Source organism: Corythoichthys intestinalis, chromosome 19, assembly GCF_030265065.1.
Source record: "Corythoichthys intestinalis isolate RoL2023-P3 chromosome 19, ASM3026506v1, whole genome shotgun sequence".
Classification (NCBI taxonomy): domain Eukaryota; kingdom Metazoa; phylum Chordata; class Actinopteri; order Syngnathiformes; family Syngnathidae; genus Corythoichthys; species Corythoichthys intestinalis.
Genome location: NC_080413.1, coordinates 8062981 through 8085697, shown reverse-complemented (window position 1 = coordinate 8085697; position 22717 = coordinate 8062981). Strand labels below are relative to the sequence as shown.

General features: G+C 38.1%; 2 protein-coding genes and 1 long non-coding RNA gene across 5 annotated transcripts in view; 2 read left to right on the top strand and 1 right to left on the bottom strand.

Moving 5' to 3' along the window:
- Positions 1–6948: 6948 nt before the first annotated feature.
- Positions 6949–19018, top strand: unc93a (unc-93 homolog A). Of its 2 annotated transcripts, none has more exons than XM_057822172.1 (8): positions 6949–7017; positions 12787–12968; positions 13038–13267; positions 15026–15151; positions 15218–15429; positions 17676–17811; positions 17931–18062; positions 18145–19018. In XM_057822172.1, the coding sequence occupies exons 1-8, from the start codon at positions 6976–6978 to the stop codon at positions 18423–18425; spliced, it is 1341 nt and encodes a 446-aa protein (XP_057678155.1). In that variant the 5' UTR covers positions 6949–6975; the 3' UTR covers positions 18426–19018. The 2 variants fall into 2 exon arrangements, with proteins under 2 accessions (XP_057678155.1, XP_057678154.1); XM_057822171.1 differs by lacking the exon at positions 6949–7017 and adding an exon at positions 11682–11794.
- LOC130907286 (uncharacterized) overlaps positions 13012–22717 on the bottom strand; it is a 40095-nt gene continuing 30389 nt past the window's right edge. The window contains exons 2-3 of the long non-coding RNA XR_009061438.1: positions 14454–14528; positions 13012–13213 (exon numbers count right to left, since the gene is read on the bottom strand). This is a non-coding gene — a long non-coding RNA (uncharacterized LOC130907286). The remainder of the gene's footprint in view (positions 13214–14453; positions 14529–22717) is intronic.
- Positions 20949–22717, top strand: part of ccdc85cb (coiled-coil domain containing 85C, b) — an 80191-nt gene continuing 78422 nt past the window's right edge. Inside the window, exon 1 of one of the 2 annotated variants that reach the window (XM_057822174.1) lies at positions 20949–22190. In XM_057822174.1, coding sequence (XP_057678157.1) covers positions 21455–22190 — 736 coding nt within the window. In that variant the 5' untranslated portion in view covers positions 20949–21454. The remainder of the gene's footprint in view (positions 22191–22717) is intronic. The other variant, XM_057822175.1, reaches the window with a different exon arrangement.

Here is a 22717-nt window from a genome sequence, read left to right as displayed (position 1 = left end):
TGAAATTCATTTTCTGACCTCTGTGAGCTTTGACCCCTGACCTCACTACCCCAAAGCCTCTGTGGGCTTTGACATTTGACCTCATTACCCTAAAATGTAGTCACGTCTTCTGTTTCATATCACAAACATGTACTGCAAATTGGATACTTCCTTCATTCGTTTTTGAAATTATCGCAAAATTCATTTTCTGACCTTTTTGACCTTTTTGGCCTTTGACCTCATTACTCCAAAATCTAACCACTGCATTTTTCATTCATTCATTTTGACTTTTTGACTTTTTTGGCCTTTGACCTCATTACTCCAAAATATAATCACTTCTGCTGTTTCAGATCGTGAACATCCTGCAACTTTGATATTAATCCCTTTATTCATTCTTGAGTTATCACGAAATTCATTTTCTGACCTCTGACCTTATTTCCCCAAAGTCTCTGGGCATTTGACCTCATTCCCCTAAAATGTAATCACTTCTTCTGTGACATGTCACATTTACTGCAAATTGGATAATCCCTTCATTTGTTCTTGAAATTATTGCGAAATTCCTTTTCTGGCCTTTTTGACATTTTTGGGCTTTGACCTCATTACTCCAAAATTCAATTACCGCTACCATTTCAGCTTGCAAACAACCTGCAAGTTTTATAATAATCCCTTTCTTCGTTCTTGAGTTATCAGGAAATTAATTTTCTGACCCTTGCAAGCTTTGACCTCTGGCCTCATTAACCCAAAGCCCCTGTAGGCGTTGACATTTGACCTCATTATTCTAAAATGTAATCATTTCTTCTGTTTTATATTACAAACATCACAATCCCTTTATTCATTCTTGAGTTATCGCAAAATTCATTTTCTGACCTCTGTGAGCTTTGACCCCTGACCTTATTTCCCCAAAGTTTCTGTGGGCATTTGACTTCATTCCCCTAAAATGTAATCACTTCTTCTGTGTCATGTCACATTTACTGCAAATTGGATAATCCCTTCATTTGTTCATGAAATTATTGCGAAATTCCTTTTCTGGCGTTTTTGACATTTTTGGCCTTTGACCTCATTACTCCAAAATGTAATTACCGCGACCATTTCAGCTTGCAAACAACCTGCAAGTTTTATAATAATCCCTTTATTCGTTCTTGAGTTATCAGGAAATTTATTTTCTGACCTCTGCAAGCTTTGACCTCTGGTCTCATTAACCCAAAGCCCCTGTAGGCATTGACATTCGACCTCATTATTCTAAAATGTAATCATTTCTTCTGTTTCATATCTCAAACATCACAATCCCTTCATTCATTCTTGCGTTATCGCAAAATTCATTTTTTGACCTTTTTGACTTTTGGCCTTTGACCTCATTACTCCAAAATATAATCACCGCTACCATTTCAGCTTGTGAACATCCTGCGAGTTTGATAATAATCCCTTTATCCGTTCTTGAGTTACAATAAAATTCATTTTCTGGCGTCTGTAGGCTTTGACATTTGACCTTAGTACCCTAAAATGTCATCACTTCTTCTGTTCCATATTTCAAACATACACTGTAAATTGGATAATCCCTTTATCTGTTCTTGAGTTATCGCAAAATTCATTTTCTGATCTTTGTGACCTTTGACCTATTACTCCAAAATTCAATCACTTCTTCCATTTCAGATTCCCAACATCCTGCAAGTTTGGTAATCCCTTTAAACGTTCTTGGTTTATAATGAAATTCATTTTACTGATCTCTGTGAGCTTTGACCTCTGACCTCATTACCGCAAAGCCTCAATGTCTTTGATGTTACGCCCGATTACCCTAAATTGTAATCACTTTTTCTGTTTCATATCACAAACATAGACTGCAAATTTGATCATGTGTTTATTCGTTCTTGAGTTATCATGAAATTCATTTTCTGACCTTTTTGACTTTTTGGCCTTTGACCTCATTACTCCAAACCCTCAACCGTCTCATATTCCAAAAATATACTGCAAGTTTAAATATTAATCCCTTTATTCGTTCTTGAGTTATCTTACACACAAAGTGTTTTTAATTTCAGTAAGTTTTACTCAACACAGTTTCAGCTTTCATATATTCTTATATTAAGTTAACCGAAATGCTTTTTTCCAATGCATGTTTTCATCATTTTAGTCATTTTCATTAATGATAATAACCTTGCAAACTACCATAACGCATATTCCATGAATAGTATACATATACCTGGGCTGGCAGTGAATGTGTTAATAATTATGTCATGATGCTGCACAAATAGTGACAAGCATCCAAATATTGAAATTGAATGCCTTACTTACAAAATTCATAACTCAAATCAGCCTTCCCAATTGAAACGAATGGAAATGCTGTTTAATCCATTCCAGCTCAAAAGTGTTCAAATTCATTTTTCAAACTTTTTTGCACTTAACACTCTTGTACGGTTTGAAAGCACAATGTAGCGCCCTCTTGTGGACTCTTGGTTTTTTATTGAATGTTGACCAAAATGACTTCAATAGTCTATTTTTACAGCATATACAAGACTATATACAACAATAATCATCATATTTTTGAGTGAATACCCCAAAGTGAGCATTATTATCCTTCAATTTTAACAACTTTTGTGTTGCAGGTTTACCAAACAAATTGTTGAAATGTGTGACGACGAGGTGACCTTTGACCTCAAGGGGAAAACAAGGTACACCCTTGGAGATGCAAACATTTTGAAATATGACTGATAGTACAATAGTGACCTCTAGTGTACATGCATTTTGTATTTTTGTTTACATTCATACTTTTTTTGTGGTTGAAGTTTTGTTTTTGTCGGTCATTCATATTTTCTAACGGTAAAATTACAACAAAAAGAAACGAAATGATTTAGAAATACAATCAAGTATGAGAAAAATGAAATGTTACATATATCGAGCTATTTATTTGCCAACCTCAAATAAAATTTTTGATTTTTTTCGAGTTTGAGGAATATTTGTCACAAGATTTTTAATTTGTATGTAAAAAAAAAAAAAATTGAATAATTCATTCATATTGGAAAATGAAAAATGAAACTAGAAACAATTAAATATATAAGATCATACATAGAACTTTTGTGTAATGTGTCCATATTGTGTTATTAATCCATTATTATTATTTTTACTTTTTTTTTGTTATTGCACAGCCTTCAACCATTTTCGCGCGGTTCGTAGATGGGCGGAGCCTCTGAGGTGCACCTGTTTGCAATCAGCCCATTTTATACATGTGTGATGCCAAGCCAATTGCAAACAGGTGCACCTTCTTGACGTGATTTTTGTTGACTTGAATTTCCATTTCAGCGTTTTAGATTCTTTTAAGTATGCTTCTATTTTTAAGGTTTCAGGTTTTTTTGTTTGTTTGTTTGTTTTTAGTTTAGGGGTGCTCTATTTTTGTCATTTTGACGCGTCCACTGGTATGAGAAGCCGTTTAGAACATACAGATTGAAATCTGTGCAAACACACCGAAAATGAGCACGTACACGCAGAAATACATCCGCGCACACACATCAAACACCAAAATCAGTGCATGCACGTGCTCAAAATGTTCACCCTCACTCTGATAATGTGCACATGCACACCAAAAAGGCACACACGTGCACCTAAAATGTGCGCTAACGTCTCAGAAGTACATTTTCCTAAAAAAGTTTCTCAAGTAAACGTAACAGAGTAAATGGTACGCGTTACTACCCACCTCTCTGTTTATCACCTGAGCAAAAGTTTAAGACGATCACTCAAAAAATGACAAAAAAACTCTCCAAGTGAGAAGCAGTATTTATTTATTATGATATACAGTATATGTTACTGCATTTGTATTATATATTTTATAATATATACGTAATTATATATATTACATATTCTATAATACTGTATTGTGTAATACTATAATATTCGTATGTATTATTTAGCAGTATTGCCACAAGTCGTATAACTCTTTTATCATTATTCTCTAAAATTTTACTGTTTATTGTCCCCCCAACTTTGAAAACGGATCTCCGCCCCTGCTACGAGCTGTGGGTTGTACTATTATTTAAAAAAAAAAAAAAAAAAATAGACACAAACGGATCTCAGTCTAAATTTTCTTTTGAAAAGACCCTAAGGACACTTCCCGTATGCATTGAAAAAAACATCCGGACGCACAGTAATTTTACACGCGCAGAAAAAAAGCCTTCCACGTGGTCCAACAGCGAACGGCTAGTGGTGTGAAAACAGTATTTTTAAGTGTGTGGGCATGTTTTCAGAGCGAATGTACACATTGTCAAATTTTAGTGCACATCGTGAACGCGTGTGCGCATGTTTTAAAGCATGTGTATTGTCAAAGTGTGTTCGTGCGCGTTTTACCCCCAGCACGGGTGTGCACGTTGCTATTGTGCGCGTGTGCCAATTTTCAACGTTTTGCGCACATTTGAGTTGCACGTTAGTTGCGCGTTTTTAGGGTGCGTTTTTAGGGTGCATGGGCACATTGTTAGTGTGAGGGTGAATATTTTTGGCGGTTGCGCGCAGTTTTGTGTGTTCAATGTATATGTGCATTCGTGCTCATGTTCGGTGTGTGTGCGCGCGCGTGCGCGCACGCATTTCAATCAGAGATTGGTAGTCAAAACATTTACTCAATTAATAGTAGCGTTACTTTAAAATATTACTACTCAAGTAAAAGTCAGTCATCCAAAAAATGTACTCAAGTGAAGGTGAAAAAGTGATGAAAATAATACTCAAGTAATAAGTAACATTGTGACGAACTGCTTACAATGTTTGATTTTTTTAAACAATGGTATTTTTTTATACGAACTGTTATTATTATACTTTCAAGAAAAGGAATACTACAATTTATTATCTAATCACATTACGTATGGAGGTAGATTTGTGTCTTTATTATTCGAGTAAAAAAAAGTCCCTTCAATCCAAATATATATTTTCAATTAAAAAAAAAAAGTCACTCCCATCAAAAAAGTGTTTGAATGCAAAATAAATGTATAACTCCAAAAAAATGCATTTGACAAATATTTTTCTTTGATTTTGTTGTTGTTGTTGATTGAAACAACTTTTTTAATTGAAGAAATGTTTTGCGTTTCGGCCACATTTCGGCTCAGACATTTGTGCCTTTATTATTCTATCAAAAAAAAAAAATCAAAATAAAAATCACTTTTTCAAATGCATTTTTATGAGTTTCAAATTTATTTTTGCATTCAAACACTTTTTTTTTTAAATTGGATTTTTTTCCCACTTTAAAATGTATATTTTGATTTAAGTGACTTTTTTTCAATTGATTGAAGCAACTTTTTTTTTTTAATTGAATAATAAAGACGCAAATCTACCTCCATGATTAAGGCAAAGAAATGAAAAAACAAACATTGAATTCTGGCGAGAGGAAAATAAAATACAGAAATTAGGCATAATTCGTCCAAATAGCATGAGTGCCCTCTAGTGGAGAAAACATCCTATTACGAAACTAAAAAGGATCATATCTCTGGTATTCTGTGGTCAGTCGGTGCCAAATTAAAACTGGAGAGAGGTTAAAATCCGCACTTTCAAGTCATGTTGACAACAGCGCTTTATGTCAAATACTTCATTTTTTACAGTGCTTAAAAGACGCCATGTGATTGAACAGGTCGGTGTGATCAGAAAACGGAAGCTTGAGTGCGATTGGTATGATGGAGTCATGTGATAATTGTTGAGACGTCTCATTGGTGAAATTGATAGCATCACTGTTGGAATCTCTAGCTAAAAAGAAAACCAAAAAGTATAATCTACTCCTCTTAGAAGTACATTTTTCTCAAAAAGTCACTCAAGTAAATGTCACGGAGTAAATGTAAGGTGTTACCACCTCTGATTTCAATGTTTATGTCTAATGACACTGGAACGTTCATCTCCAAAGTTTAAAATCTTGATTTAAACCTGTTATGTAGGTACTTCATCAATCTAAGTACATGTAAGGCCAAGACTTGAGTGGAACAACACTTCTTTATTCAGTGTGCTTCTCATCACATGTGCATACGACTCATCACTTAGGTTTCTTTTTTACCGTAATAACACAACATCAGGGAGCGCACAACTATGGCAACAGCAGTGTGACAGAAATATGGCTAGGTTCATACTACAGGTCTTAATGCTCGAATCCGATTTTTTCGTGTTTTTTCGACTCGAGTGAGGCATTAGCTTGGCGGTCTGAACGGGACAAGTCTGATAGAAGTGGACCATTTCAAATCTAATTTGGGTCACTTTCGTATAGGCCTATGGTTTAAATCCGATCTGGGCCACATTTTTCCAGAATGTGGCGGCGGTCTGAACTGTCAAGTCTCCCAAATCGGAATTCATGCAGCAAAGACATCAGCAACGAGCAAGAGTAGCATACAAGACTGCAGCTATGTAGCTGTTTATTAGCATTAGCGCCTAGTGTGAACTCGGTTTTTACTACGCAGCAGGCAGGCTTGACCACAGCCATAAAAAAATACAATGAAGAAAAGGATAAGCCAGATAATGCTCGTTTTCTTACCGTGCGCCAAATGAGCAATATTTCAGTATTGCTTACATGGCCGAATCGGGGCAACCTGACAAACACAAATAAGGCTTATGTGTGTGCGTCATGCGTGCACAGTGCGTAGGTATTTGTTTTGATGCTTCTGCGCATACGGGTCAGTTTGCTCAGTGTGTGTCGGACTGCGAATTAGTGCGCATGCGTAATTCTTGAACGGGCTCAATGGACAAAGGCAGTCTGAATGGGCACGGGAATTGTGCATTAAAACCTGCAGTATGAACCTAGCCTATGTTTAAAAAAAAAACTCAAATTTTGTGTGTGTGTTCCTTACGCAATCTTTTTAGCGCCGTAAACAACTAGCCGAGTGGTCGTAAATTCAACCAGCCGACGCCTTTGGAATAACTCCGCATAAACCTTTGCCCTTTTCCTTGGCTTCTGTGATAACTATGACAACAAACACTAATCTTTATTTGGTCAAAAACTTTATTGACATGGACAATTTGACAAAACAGGAAGAGAAATTACATCAGCGCTGAATGAAGAATCATTCACTCAAATTAGTATACAGTGTTTACGAAGTAAGTAATGATTGAACAGAGAGGGATATTGTATATTCGGGATGAGTGCTGTTATTTGAACCTCCAAACAACTCCAAAATACGCCACGGCAATATTTATCTAATAACTCGTGTCAGATCATTGCGATTATTTCATGACGGTCAAATTTAAATCAGTGGCTGCCATTGACCTGACTAGACGTCCAATTCATTTCAAAATGAATTGCACTGAAACATAAGCATTCAAAGTCAGTCCTCCCAGTTTAAATGAATTGGACATTGAGTTGATGCATTATTATTATTATTTGAATACCTCATTATTTCATCTTTTCCGGCTTATCTGAGGTTGGGTCATGGGGACAGCAACTCTGATGACTGAGCTCCTCACCCTATCTCTAAGGGAGAGCCCGGGCACCCTGTGGAGGAAACTCATTTTGGCTGCTTGTATCCGAGATCTGCTTCTTTCAGTCATGACCCACAGCTCATGACCACAGGTGAGGGTTGGAATGTAGATTGACTGGTAAAAGGAGAGCTTCACCTTTCGACTAAGCTGCTTCTTCACCACGAGGAACCGATACGGAGTCAACTGACCGGTCTGTCGATCTCCCGCTCCATTCTTTCCTCACTCGTGATCAAGATACTTAAACTCCTCCACTTGGGGAAGGACCTCATCCCTGACTCGGAGAGGGCCTTCCACCTTTTTTTGACCGAGGAGCACGCGCTCAGATTTGGAGGTGCTGATCATCATCTTGATCTTGGTCTCATCTGACCAAAGCACACTGGGACCGTCTGTATTTTTGTGTGAGACCAAGATTGAGCTTTTTGGCAACAAACACTCTAAGTGGGTCTGGCTTGCCACGAAAGATGCGCATGCTGAAAAGCACCTCATACCCACTGTGAAGTATGGGGGTGGGTCAGTGATGCTGTGGGGTTGTTTGGCTTCCAAAGGCCCTGGGAACCTTGTTAGGGTGCATGGCATCATGAATGCTTTGAAATACCAGGACATTTTAAATCAAAATCTGTTCCCCTCTGCCCGAAAGCTGATGATGGGTCGTCACTGGGTCTTTCAGCAAGACAATGACCCTAAACATATGGCCAAATCTACACAGAAATGGTTCACCAGACACAAAATCAAGCTCCTGCCATGGCCATCTCAGTCCCCAGACCTTGTTTTGTTGGCAAAAGGGGGTTGTACAAAGTATTAACACCAGGGGTGCTAATAATTGTGACACACATTATTTGATGTCAAATATTTTTTTCTCTATGTGGGATTTTTCCCCACTGAATGAATGCACTTGTATTGAAGGTTGAATTTTTCTCTTTTTTTCCATTAAGGTCCCATATTATTTGAATTTAAAAAAATATTAGAAGCAAAAAACACATCTTTTTCAGGGGTGCCAATAATTATGGAGGGCACTGTAAGTACTGTCCACTCTCCAAAGTCACTCCTCCAAGTTTAAATAAATTGGACATTGAGTTAATGCATTGTTCATTAACAATTATTTGCTGGGCCCTCCTCAGAGGATCGTGTAGTGTGTGTGTGTTTGTTTTTGGATGGGGTGGGGGCTCAGGTGGTTATGGAAAATTTGTTGTGGGCTCTTCCCACATAGATATTTTAACACTATATGGGGTCGTTTACAAGGTGACGCTGCAACACCACGATGCAACGATTGTGTTGTAGAACGGCCTTTACATGATGACGACGAAAACGGACGGCGAAAACACAAACTTTTGATTCCGGCCTCCAATAGAGTAACGATTCAATTGCGGGGATTGCTCCGTCACCAAATGAATGGAACCCTCTTGCACCAATGACGTCAGCACACGCACACGTCACTTTGGGCATGCGCAGTCGCTCCTACTAAACATTCAAAACAGCAAACATGAAACGTCACCATAATTTAATTTGATTAAACTGTTTTTATATTTTAAAATGTATTAAATATTCCTATTTTTGTGCCTTTGAAGAAAATAAATAAAACGCGGGGACGCCCTTGCTTCGAGTGGGCTGGTATGTTGTGTTCCGGGCTGAGTAGGTTGTTGTCAACGAAGTGCATCATTGGCTGTTACCTTGTAAAACTGCACTGCCCTCTAGGGCCTGGTGTGAATACTACATCGTTTTCACACGGAATTGAGACATCGTTCAAATGGAGACGGAACCAAGGAGGAACCATATTAATGCAAAGATGGAATGTGTCGTATTCTCTGAACGTCACCATGTAAAATGGCCCTATTTTGCAGCTTCGAGCGTCATCTCAGCTTTCTGTTTGACCCTTCCCTTGCCCAACTACAGCCCCTTTACACCTGCAAACCGGGCCCCCTTGAGCCCCCCCCCCCCAAGCTCTACCCCTTGTCCAGTATTGTTTCTTTCATGAACTTGGTTTCCTTTTTGACAGCTTCGATTGTATGTTACTACCGTTGGCTCGATGGTCGCTTTTAGCGTAGCATTTTTGGTCTTGAGGTCAATTACTTGTTGCTGCGTGAACACGCGACGTTCTTTTAACACTTAAACTCCGCTTTCCAATGAAATTGTCCATTGATCCTATTCCCGCGCTGATAAACTATGGAGAACTTGCAAAGAGATCGTCCATCGACGTATTAGAGTCAACTGAATCGACCTTCTTTGTTCTTTCGCTGCAATGGTTAGATCAGTGCTTCTCAGTTATTTTCTGTTACCCCCCCCCCATTGGAAAACGTAAACGTTCCGTGGCCCCCTAACTCTCTGCCGCCACTGTAAATATACCGTAGAATCATTTGTCTACAAAATTCTTATATATATTATGTATATTATATATACAGTACATTAGGGCTGTCAAATGATTAACATTTTTAATCGAGTTAATTACAGCTTAAAAATTAATTAATCGTAATTAATCACAATTCAAACCATCTGTAAAATATGCCATATTTTTCTGTAAATTATTGTTGGAATGGAAAGATAAGACACAAGATGGATATATACATTCAACATACGGTACATAAGGGCTGTATTTGTTTATCATAACAATAAATCAACAAGATGGCATTAACATTATTAACATTCTGTTAAAGCGATCCATGGATAGAAAGATTTGTAGTTCTTAAAAGATAAATGTTAGTACAAGTTATAGAAATTCTATATTAAAACCCCTCTTAATGTTTTCGATTGAATAAAATTTGTAAAAATTTCAATCAAAAAATAAACTTGTAGCCTGCCATTGTTGATGTCAATAATTACTTACACAATGCTCATGGGTGCTGAAGCCTATAAAATCAGTCGCATCCAAGCGCCAGCAGAGGGCGGCACAACTCCATAAACCACAATTAACAAGTGGGCATTACACTGTACTGTCATTTAAATCTGTCTGAGCGGGGCATGTGCGTTAATTGCGTCAAATATTTTAACGTGATTAATTTAAAAAATTAATTACCGCCCGTTAACGCGATAATTTTGACAGCCCTAATATATATTATATATATTATAATATAAGTACACTTCTGGATAACATTGTGTCATTTTTAATATTAAAGAAAAAAAATAAAGTGTTAAAAAAAGAACACATCCATACTGTAAAAATAGACTCAAGATACATTTTTTGACCGTTTGATACTGAAAAAAATCATATAAAAAAATAATCATAAAGTCAAATTGGTTAGCAACATTAACCCGAGAGGACAATATGCCAAACCATTAGACTAAAAAAACAAAAATTAATAGAACAAAAACGACAGTGTCATTGGACAGAGAGTTTTTACTTTTGCTGGAGGCAGTATCAGCTCCTTTGCTGTGGTATTGGGTTATTTTGCATTATGTGATGCTGACGGTGCTTGCTAGTTTTCTGATGTAACACTGACAAAGCGGGACGATTGTTGGCAATATTCGGCACCTTTTAGCTGAAAAAAAAATTCCTGCTGTCCACTGCAAACATTTTTAGACAAAGTAAACAGACTGGTCTTTCCTTGTCTCCAACTGCACTAAAAGTCAAAAGCCAAATGCTACATACGCTTCGTCATATTTCTTTGTCTAAGCTTTTCACATCTCCAGCGCTCTTTGCTGTGTGCTCTTGTTTGGTTCAAAAATACTGCGCACATGCTGAAAATGAGAGCGCCACTGCCACCTACTCAGCAGATGTGCAATTACACTTTATTCTAGTTCAGCAAAAAAGTATGTTCCCTCAGGTCACATGCGCCACCCCTAGCATCACTCTGCGCCCCCCTGGGGGGGCCCGCCCCACTATTTGAGAAGTACTGGATTAGATGCTTCCATGGCGGGGCAGAAAAAAGTATAAAATATATCGTGGAAAGTTAAAAACAACAAAGAAAGTTGATCTCTTTTGGACAGATGTGTTGTTTGGTCCTGCCCCCGGTTGATTACGTCACACAAATCTCAGAGTCTCGTGGTGTCATAGCATGTGAAAGCCTATCCTAGCCTAGTCCCAATTCCTAAGTGGATTCCTGATACCAGTTGTGATAAAACAGTGCTCATCACAAACTTTTAATGCATCATGTTGTCAAATATTGATGTGAAGCCCTCAGATAAGTGCATCTGTGCATGCGTGTGAACTTTGCTCTTGCCTGTAAAGGAGTATTTATCAGAAAGGATCTTCCACTCAGCAGCAGTTCCTCTTAGGAGTTGCCATATGATCATCGGGTCTTGTGTTGATCAATTATTCTGAACATTTGAATTTTTTTGGGGGGGGGGGATTTTTGATTTTTTTGTACGAGCAGCCATGATCAGCCGCAACTTCAAGAACGTTTTGGTGGTGTCGCTAGGATTTCTGTCGCTCTTCACGGCGTATGGCGGATTGCAGAGCTTGCAAGTAAATAGTAGCTGTTTAGTATTGTTGTTATTATATAGTTTATTTATTTTTGATTCTTTTGAAATTAATGAAAAAATACAAATGTAAGTGTATGAGCCTGAGGGATTTTTACATTTGTATAATTTTAATTATTTTTATTATTTAGTTTTTCATACAAAATAATTCAGATGTTATTTAAAAAACTATTTTAAATTATATTTTTAATTGTTCATTCCTCTCAAAAGCATGTTCCTTTCTCACATATTATATGTATTTTCTCATTTTGTTTTATAATTTAACATAAATCACCCAAAATCTCTTTTAAAACATGATTTTAATTACTTTTATTACTCATCCTGTTAAAAAAAAAAATCCTCACGATTAATTTTTTTCTCATTTTTTTTCGAATTAACAAATTCATATGACTTTAAAAATTGTTTTTGTTTCCCATTTAGTTATCCCTCTTAAAAATATGTTTTCATTCATATTGTTTTTCCTCATTTTTCTGTTAAGAAAATGTGTTATGTTCACTATATTCATTCATTTTCTCATGTTGTTTTTCATCCAAAAAAAAAAAAATTCATGCTTTTTTTCCCCATATACTTGTAAAAAAAAAGTTTTCTCACCCATTTTGTGTATTTTGTAGTTTTCATATTTTGAATAAAATATTTCTAACAGAAAAAAAAAATCTTAGTTTTCAGCTCAATTTGTAAATGTTTTACGACCTTTTTACGAGCATTGCATCATGTTGTAAATGTTGACTAGTTTCAATTAAAATAGCGCTCACGTTGAGTCAGACGCGCCACGCCAAAACTTCCCGTTTTAAAAAAGAAAATTACATGAGCCATACATTTAAATGAGTTTATCACTCCAAAGCCCAATCCGTTTGGTTTATTCAAATAGATTGAACGTCTGTTTTCATCAATGGCAGCCAGTGAGTTTACACAATTTGAAATAGATGATTTCTAGACAAATATGCGTGAATCTGTACTTTTTCATCCCAACATTTTCAGAGCAGCCTGAATGCGGAGGAGGGCATGGGCGTGGCGTCTCTCAGCGTCATCTACGCGTCCATCATCATCTCCTCCATGTTCCTCCCTCCCCTCATGATCAAGAACCTGGGCTGCAAGTGGACCATCGTGGCCGGCATGGCTTGCTACGTCTCCTACTCCTTCGGGAACCTCTACCCGGGATGGTAACAAACATCTATGACCGTCCGTCACGAAAACAAAATCAATTTTTCAAGATGAATTTTTTTTTTCAGGTACACGTTGATCCCTACCTCAGTGATCCTGGGTTTGGGTGGCTCACCTCTATGGTCAGCCAAGTGCACTTACCTCACCATCTCAGGCAATGTGCAGGCGGCCAAAGAGGGCAAGAAGGGTCCGGACATTATCAACCAGTACTTCGGCATCTTCTTCTTCATCTTTCAGTCGTCGGCTGTGTGGGGGAACCTCATGTCATCGCTCATTTTTGGACAAGACACCAACATAAGTAAGAAGCGCCATCAATACAGTTGAGCTTTACGCCTAATAGGAGCGATCGTATTGTTGATTGATCGACTATCAGACTCAGTAGCCAAATAATACACAATCAAGAGGAAAAAAATTTTTGGAGCAATTCTTTAGAGAAGCACCAGTGTTGTTTTCATCAACAATGACTATAACGTAAATATTTCGTCGACGAACAACTTCAAGCTAACAACAAGCTAACAAGCTAAAAACGTGCCTTGGGAGACTAAAAGATAACGACACGAATGCCAGTTTTTGTCTGACTAGACAGAAATGCGCCATAGTTTCCGTCACATGTTCACAAAGTGTGACATTTTGTGTAGTTAGCCTGCATTGTAGCAGTATCTGGATGTGTCACTCATGTGACGTGCTGTGTCCTCCCAACTCACCCATTAGTGTGCTCTCCAGTCTCCTCATTGCTTGTTTAGAGACACACATGGTAAGATTTGTTTTACAATGATGCCTTTGCTTTTAAAAGTCTGTACTGAGTGATCATCACACACTAAATGTAACTAGTAGCATTAACACAGCATTCGTGCTAGCATTAGGCTATTGCTAACGCCAGTTTGTGGCTTCCTGTCCAATAATTAATTGAAAATAATGTACTGCTTTCCTGCTGAGTGTGTATTATCACGTGATAATTTTTTAGATTCTTGTAAATGATCCAATATGTGTTTGTCTGTGAATGGTAATTTTATGGAGTGAAGCTTTCGAAATTTACAGACGAAAATACTGAGTAAACGTCAACTACAACTAGACGAAGACACACATTTGGAAATGACTAAAATAAGACTAATATTAAAAAGTATTGTCATCCAAAAGACTAAGATTACGATGAAAATTAAAAGGGCTGCCAAAAACAACTTCTTTTTTTTTTTTTTTGCAGAAAACAAGAACAAACATAAGTTAAAGTAACCATTTTAAAATGTAGAACAATCGACCAAATAGGCATCTGCTAGCATAGCATTTTTAAAGTTTTTCAAATAACTATAGCTTAAGCAACAGACTATCGGCTATCAGAGTGAGAAAAAGCATGTATAAGTCACACGTGAGTATAGTTCGCAGGACCAGTCAAACTATTAAAAGGTGCAACTTAAAGTCCTGAAAATGTGCTAGGTTTAGAAGTGATATCAAACAGTAAAAGTCAATGAAAATGTATTAATAATTACCTCAAAGGATGCTGTTAATGGCGATAGATGTCCAATTCATTTGAATTAAGACAGCTTGGCAGTGATTGGACAGTCCTACACATTGAAAAAAAAATGTAAAAGATATGTTCCATTGTATATTTTATTGTAAATGCTGTAAATTCAAATTAGTTTATCACTTGTAGACATCCAATCCGTTTGAAGTGGAAGTGTTGGCAGCGAATGAACATTTGTTCATTTGTTGCCAACCCTTCTACTTCAAATGGATGGGACATCTAGCGCTGTCAATAGCAGAAAATGAGTTAATTAAGTTGAAATGAAAAAAAAATAGTTTAAAACAAAAGAATGATTTAACAAAACCAAGGAGTTTATAAAAGTATATAAAACACAACCTATTAATCATTCAAAACTATGGAATGGGGGCAATGTTTAGAAAAAAAAATGTATAAAGTGGAACAATTGCTTAATCAAAAAAAACAAAAAAACAACAACAACATCAAACAAAGTATGTTTTTTTACAAAGTTCATGAATGAAATAAATTATAAAACTTCTCAGAAATTCTATCATTTGTTGTTTTCGCTGATGTTGCCAGCAATCATTTCGGACGAGCAGCTGCAGACTTGCGGTGCGTCCGACTGCGGCCTAGTGATCACTTCCAACAGCACCACCAGCAGGCCGGCGCAGGAGTTGGTGTGGACGTTGGTCGGATGCTACATCGGTAATGTCCATGCTACGTAACGTTCCGTACGACTCGCGATGATCGACGTGTTTATTTCCGCAACAGGCGTGGGAGTGCTGGCCATGCTGATCGTGGCTATTTTCCTGGACAACATCGACCAGGACCAGACGAGCCGTTTCCGTGGCAACCGAGAGCCTTTTTGCCACACTTTCCTCGCCACTTTTCGTCTTCTGAAGGACTGGCGACTGCTCATCCTTATCCCGCTCACCATGTACAGCGGCTTCGAGCAAAGCTTCCTGTCTGGGGAGTACACGAAGGTCTATTATCAATATTTCATAACAGTAGTGCTTTAGTGTCATTTTTTTGGCAGCTTTTTGCAAAGAAACTAAGTGGAAGTTAGTTGAGATACTTCATTTAGCAAATAGGTATTGGCACCATCTTGTGGCTGCTTGGTGTTTAGCTAAAAGTATTATAAGTGAGTCCAAGGAATGATGTTATAACGAGTTTTGGAGCTTCATGATAACAAAAAGTAGTGCTTTGTCACCATTTGGTTCCTAGGATCAATGTTGAAGTGAGTTAAAGACTTTTATTTTGAGGAAGAAGCTCTTAAAGATTGTTGTAGAGCAAAAGTAGTGCACTTTGGGTCGTTTATGCTGTTTTGGTGAAAATGAACTATGTTGAAGTGAGGTGAGGAACTTCAAAGTAGTGCTTTGCCTCCATCTATGTTGAAGTGGGTTGGGGAGCTTCATTTTATTGAATGTAGTGGTTTGTCACTATTTGGTTCCTAGGAAATATGTTAAAGTGAGTTGAATAGTTTTATTTTGGAAAAACAAAAGTGTTTTGCTGCCTATTTGTGACATCTTTAATTGAAGAAACTATCTTGAAGTTAGTTGTAGGGCTTCATAGTAGTCCATTGTCCAATAGTGTTTTGCTGCTTTGTTGTGGCGGCTTTATTTGAAGACACTATCTTGAAGTTAGGAGAGCTTCATCTAGACAAAAGTAGTGGTTTGTAGCCTGTTTTTGCTGTTTTGGAGTCAATGAACTATGTTAAAGTGATGTGAGGAATTTCAAAGTAGTGCTTTGCCTCCATGTTGTGGGAGCTTGATTCCAAGGAACTTTGTTGAAGTGGGTTGTGGAGCTTAATTTTAATGAATGTAGTGGTTTGTCACCATTTGGTTCCTAGGAACCATGTTAAAGTGAGTTGAAGAGTTTTATTTTGAAAAAAAAAAAAGTGTTTTGCTGCCTAGTTGTGACATCTTTAATTGAAGAAACTATCTTGAAGTTAGTTGTAGGGCTTCATAGTAGTCCATTGTAGCTTGTTTTTGCTGTTTTGGTGCCAATGAACTATGTTAAAGTGAGGTGAGGAATTTCAAAGTACTGCTTTGCCTCCATGTTGTGGGAGCTTGATTCCAAGGAACTTTGTTGAAGTGGGTTGTGGAGCTTAATTTTAATGAATGTAGTGGTTTGTCACCATTTGGTTCCTAGGAACCATGTTAAAGTGAGTTGAAGAGTTTTATTTTGAAAAAAAAAGTGTTTTGCTGCCTAGTTGTGACATCTTTAATTGAAGAAACTATCTTGAAGTTAGTTGTAGGGCTTCATAGTAGTCCATTGTAGCTTGTATTTGCTGTTTTGGTGCCAATGAACTATGTTAAAGTGAGGTGAGGAATTTCAAAGTAGTGCTTTGCCTCCATGTTGTGGGAGTTTGATTCCAAGGAACTATGTTGAAGAGGGTTGTGGAGCTTCATTTTATTGAATGTAGTGGTTTGTCACCATTTGGTTCCTAGGAACTATGTTAAAGTGAGTTGAATAGTTTTATTTTGAAAAAAAAAAAAAGTGTTTTGCTGCTATGTTGTGGCAGTTTTTTTTTCAATAAACTATCTTAAAGTTAGTTGGAGAGCTTCATTTAGACCAAAGTAGTCTATTGTAGCCTGTTTTTTGCTGTTTTGGTGCCAATGAACTATGTTGAAGTGAGGTGAGGAATTTCATATGAGCAAGAGTAGTGCTTTTCTTCAACTTGTGGGAGCTGGATTCCAAGGAAATGAGTTTTGGAGCTTCCTTTTCATGAAAGTAGTGGTTTGTCTTTGTCACCATTTGGTTTAAAGGAAATATGTTAAAGTGAGTTGAAGAGTTTTATTTTGGAGGAAAAAAGTGTTTTGCTGCCATGTTGTGGCAGGTGGATTCTAAGAAACTATCTTGAAGTTTGTTGTACAGCTTCATTTACACAAAAGTAGTGCTTTGCCTCCATCTTGTGGGAGCTTGATTCCAAGGAACTATGTTGAAGTGACTTTTGACGCTTCTTTAGCAGTTTTAAGCAATTGTAAACCTCTTGGAGGGGCTTCATTTCTTGTTAATTTTCTTTGTTTGCAGCCTCAAGCTTGGAAAAATAAAAGGGACAATTTCCGCAATATTGAGAAGAAATTATTAGAAAGTATAATATGGATTCTTATACTTGAAACTCATTCATTTCCATTAGCAGTCAAATATCACTATGAACTGAAAAAAGGCAGCATTTGCACTTTCTCACCACAAATAACAGTGTCCTATATGTTGTGTTTCTTTTCAGAATTATGTGACGTGCGCTTTGGGAATTCACTACGTGGGCTTTGTCATGATGTGCTTCGGGGCGTCCAATTCGCTTTGCTCCTTCCTCTTCGGACGACTGGCTCGCTATACAGGGAGGGCATTGCTCTTCCTCCTGGGTAAAAATCCCCGTATTTGTCTTAGAATGTGCTGTTTTTATTTTGACAATATACTTGCAACATCACTGGCACTGAAGCATAATCCTTCACAGCACTACTGATTTTTTTTTCTTCTTTAGCGGCGGTGGCTAACTTTTCCTGCATTATCGCGCTGTTGTTCTGGAGACCTCATCCTGACGAATTGGGCATCTTCTTCGTGTTTCCCGCCTTGTGGGGAATGGCCGACGCCGTCTGGCAGACGCAGACCAATGGTCAGGACACAAAAACACTTTTAACTAGTCCTTTCAGGAAGCAACTTTGTATTTCTTATGTTGTTGTTTTTTATCACGGCAGCTCTGTACGGTATCCTGTTCCCGGCCGATAAGGAGGCGGCCTTCGCCAACTACCGCATGTGGGAGTCTTTGGGCTTCGTCATCGCGTTCGCGTACAGTACCTTCCTGTGTCTGGAGTACAAACTTTACATCCTGCTGACAGTGCTGTTGTTGACCGCCGTTACTTACCCAGTGGTGGAATACTACGAGTATAAGAATCCAACTAAAGCTGTAGAGGAAGAATACTATAAAGAAGGTATTGCCATGGATGACAACAAGGTTTCCTGCCAGACCAAACTCTGAACGATAATAATGTTAGTTGCAACTATAATCATCTCACAATACTCCATTCATGCATTTTTTTTTTTTTTTTTTTAAATATCATGACTTTATTCTTGTGATACTCTATTATGTTACTTTTAGGAAAACTTCCTATGGAAATATGAATTCAAACTACAAGAGAATTTTAAATACTGATGCAAAAGTTGTAATACTATCGCTTCATTTATAAATTATTCTAACTTTATTACTGTAATATTGTGTTTTTTGTTTGTTTTTAAATTCTGAGTTGTTAAACTGTCTTGCAAAATGGAGCAAAAGCGTTTTGTAAAATTGAAACATGAAACCATCCAGAGAAACATGATTTTATATTTTTGTACATAAAAAAATCTTATATTGTATTTTCTAAAAAGATTTTAAAAGACTTTGTAAAGATATTAAATGTTTTTTTTTTTTGGAAGTATTTTTAAAAAATAAAAATATGGACGATGTTGAGCATTACTCAATACAAACAGTTCAACACTACTATTATGTGAACTTAATTTTAAATTTGACTTTAATATGTTCAAAACACACACACACACAAAAATCATTTTTCTGATGTGATAAATAATAGAGAAAACCCTAAATAAAAATTATATTTTCAGGCATTTCATCAATGTCCATACTATTCAAGTTAATCAAATGTGAGTACTATTTTCCTACCCTTCTTTGTTATTTCATTAATACCCACAATCACATGCACCTGTGCTCGAGTTTATTAGTGTGTATGTGCGTGGGTATAACTGACATAATAAATTGGCTGCGCCCATTAACTTTTTTTGTAATTATTTATTCTTTACTCCATTATCAGAGTTCTAAGAAATTCGCAAACTGCACACTTACAGTATAATTTAAGCACCTTTTATTTGTATGCCATTTAAACTACCTGTTGTCTTCAGATAGTCTTTGCTGCTCTCTTGTGGCCAAATGATGCACTACAACATCTACATTGCAGGATGTATTCATAATTTAAATGTCTTATTTGAATATTTATAACATCTCATATTTTTGCATCTCATCACAGCAGCAATATTACAAACGTTGTACAGATTCATTCCTCATGTGTTCAATTACACTCGCCTACAAGTTATTTTTTCATTTTCTGTTGTTTTGTCCCCAACTGATTTCTATACAATTCTATATACAATTTTTGCTCGCTGATGTCAAATAGGCCATCAGTTTTTCCCCCTGCATGCTTTAGCTTTCATGCAATCGGCATTTTTGATATTCTTCAATATCAGTTTAACTTATAATGGATACATTTTTCAGAATCAACATTAGCTAATTTCCACGTAGTGATCCCTCGTTTTTCGCGGTTATGGTTACCCCCTCGCGCGAAAATAAAAAATCCGCGAAGTAGAAGTGCCCCAATAATTTTTTTTGTTTTTGTGTGTTCAATGTATTCATTCAGCTTAACAGCATTGGAAAGAGATACACACAAGACATACCCCCCCAAAGTATAATTAAAAACAAAACAAAAAAAACGTATATTTCAATGAGCAGACGTAATTGAGCTGAAGACTGATAGCAGATCGACATTGAATGAACGTTGATTTTCCATCAAAGTCATCAGTATCTTCGATGTCAAGTGACGTTGAAATAACGTTGTTCTATAGTATGTCAGGCGGTGGTTGGGTAACATTGTTTTATAGTTGATGAACTAATGTTGACAAATAGTTGATTTACGATTGACCGGGAAATATGATTGATAAGTCATTGAATTATCGATAAGCGGGTGATTTGGTCGAAAACATAACATTGATTCAGTGTTGGTCCAATATTATTAATAATCAAAATGACATTTAGGTCTTGTAAGGATTTCAACATTGAAACAACATTAATTGAGGGTGCAAAAGTGACGTTGATTCAACAGTATAGAATCGACAGCGGAATGTTGATCCAACATCTTTTTAACATATGTTTTTAAGCACTGCAAATGTACTTACTATGATGCAAATGAGACATATGTAAAAGAAAACAACGATTTGTACATGTATACTTGCATATATCTTAACATTTTTAAATACATACTGTATTTTTTAATTGAAAAAAAAAAGCGCGATGGACTGACAGCGCGAAGTTTGAAGCGCAAAGTAGCGAGGGATAACTGTATTACATTTCGGCAGCAGTGCAGTAACACTCGATGTTACATTTTGTTAGGTCTCCTGTAATAACATGGCATAACAGGTATTATTTTGCTACATATCGCTTTGCAATAATTTTGCATTGCACATAAAAATGCCAAAAAACCTAGTGCTTACAGATAAAAAAAACAGATGTAGATTAATCTCACAAAAATGACCTAGAAAAAAACTGTTTTGTTTTTAAATCAGTTTTACCAGCGATAGCGATACCTGCCACATGCAGCATGGCTGACGCACTGACGTCTCGTTCAGTTCTCTCGAGGCTAAAAAATCTCGCGAGACTCAGCCTCGCTCGTTTTCTACCTGCCGCCCCCTCCCTCTTCAGTCCTCCCTCCGTCTCGCCCCCTCCTTCGTCTTGATTGGCCGCGTTCAAAGTCCAATGTTTGGACGAGGACGGAGAAAGGAGGGGGGCCCACCACCACCACCGACGCTAATTCCAGCCAGCCGCTCCTGTGAGGCTCCAATCCCGCTAAAGAGGCTTAGCAGCCCGGTGGCAGCAGGGTACTCAGCGAAGCGTACCCAAGAAGGACTCTTTTCTTTTTTTCCGGCTATTTTTTAAAAAATTTTCAAGCGAAACCAACCTGGCTCCTCACCTCTCGCTTGTTGAGCTCCACGTTAGGTTCCCTTTGGTTCGGCGAGATGTCCAGCGGAGGCTCGGTGACACCGCTCGACCCGCTCGGATGTTAATTGCTCGATGAGACGGCGAAATTTGCGCGTGATTTAATTGTTTCTTCTCTTCTCCCGTGTACTGACTTTGACATTTTTTAAATTGCTACCTCCAGAATGTGTTTTAACACCATTCCACAGTTGAGGCTCGGGTGAGCGCGATTTTTTGTTTTCGAAATAACCCAGTAGACACACCGAGCCATGGCCAAGAACCAGTCCGAGGTGGCGGGGGACGACCTGGCCCAGCTGACCGACGGCGAGCTCCTCCGCGGCGGCAAGGAGGAGCTCCTCCGCCTGCTGCGCCGAGTCGACGGCGAGAAGATGAACCTGATGATCGAGCACGGCAACCTGATGAAGGACATCAACCGGCGGCTCCAGGTGCACCTCCACGAGATCCGGAGCCTGAAGGAGGTCAACCAGAAGCTTCAGGATGACAACCAGGAGCTCCGAGAACTCTGCTGCTTCCTGGACGATGACCGACAAAAAGGCAAGAAGCTGTCCCGGGAGTGGCAACGCTTCGGCCGCTACACTGCCAGCGCCATGTGGAAGGAAGTTGGTACCTACATGTTGAAGCTCAAAGAACTCGAGGCCAACCAGGAGACGGTTCTCCGGGAGAACGCCGAGCTCAAGGAGATCATCCTCATGCTGGACGAGGAGAGGAACGGAGCCGGTTCCAGGAGCTCCATAGACAGCCAGTCCAGCCTGAGCAACCTCAACGGGGGCACCGGAACCGTCCGGGACGTGGGGGACGGGAGCAGCACCTCCAGCGCTGGAAGCGCAGGGAGTCCGGACCATCACCACAACCACCACCACAACCACACCAATGTCAACAAAGCCGCCCCAGAGACCGCCAAGTTGGGGCAAACCATGACGCGGAGGTCCATGGACGACCTGTCGGTGCCGCACCATCACAGGAGCATCCCTAATGGACTCAATGGTAAGTAAGATGATCCATCTTAGTTACAATGTTTAAAAATGCACAGACCCACAACTGTCTTAACTCACTCCGTGCCATTCATGGAGATACACGTCCCATCCATTTTGTCTGGGTGTCAAAATGGATGGGACGTCTATATCCGTCAGTGCCAGCCAATGACGGATCATCTTGTGTATGTATTTTTGAGCTTTGAAATGGGTGAAAAAATGTTTTTTGGCCAGTGAAAAACTGGAAAAAAGAGACCAATTTTAGTGTTTTATGTAAGTACAATTACAATGTGTAATTAAGAAAGTTGAAAAACAGACTTTTAACAGTACATCAACGGCAGCCCATAATTTAATGGTCAATCAGTGGTTCTCAAAATGGGATTCCCAGTACCCCATGAGCTGTATCTTGAGGGTCTGAAATATTATTTCAGTGAATAAAACACACATGCAACTTTATGAGTCTGCATGTTTTTCCAAGCAGTTCATTTTTATTAACCAGTTTTAACCATCACAACTAGTGTTGCACCAATACCAATTTTT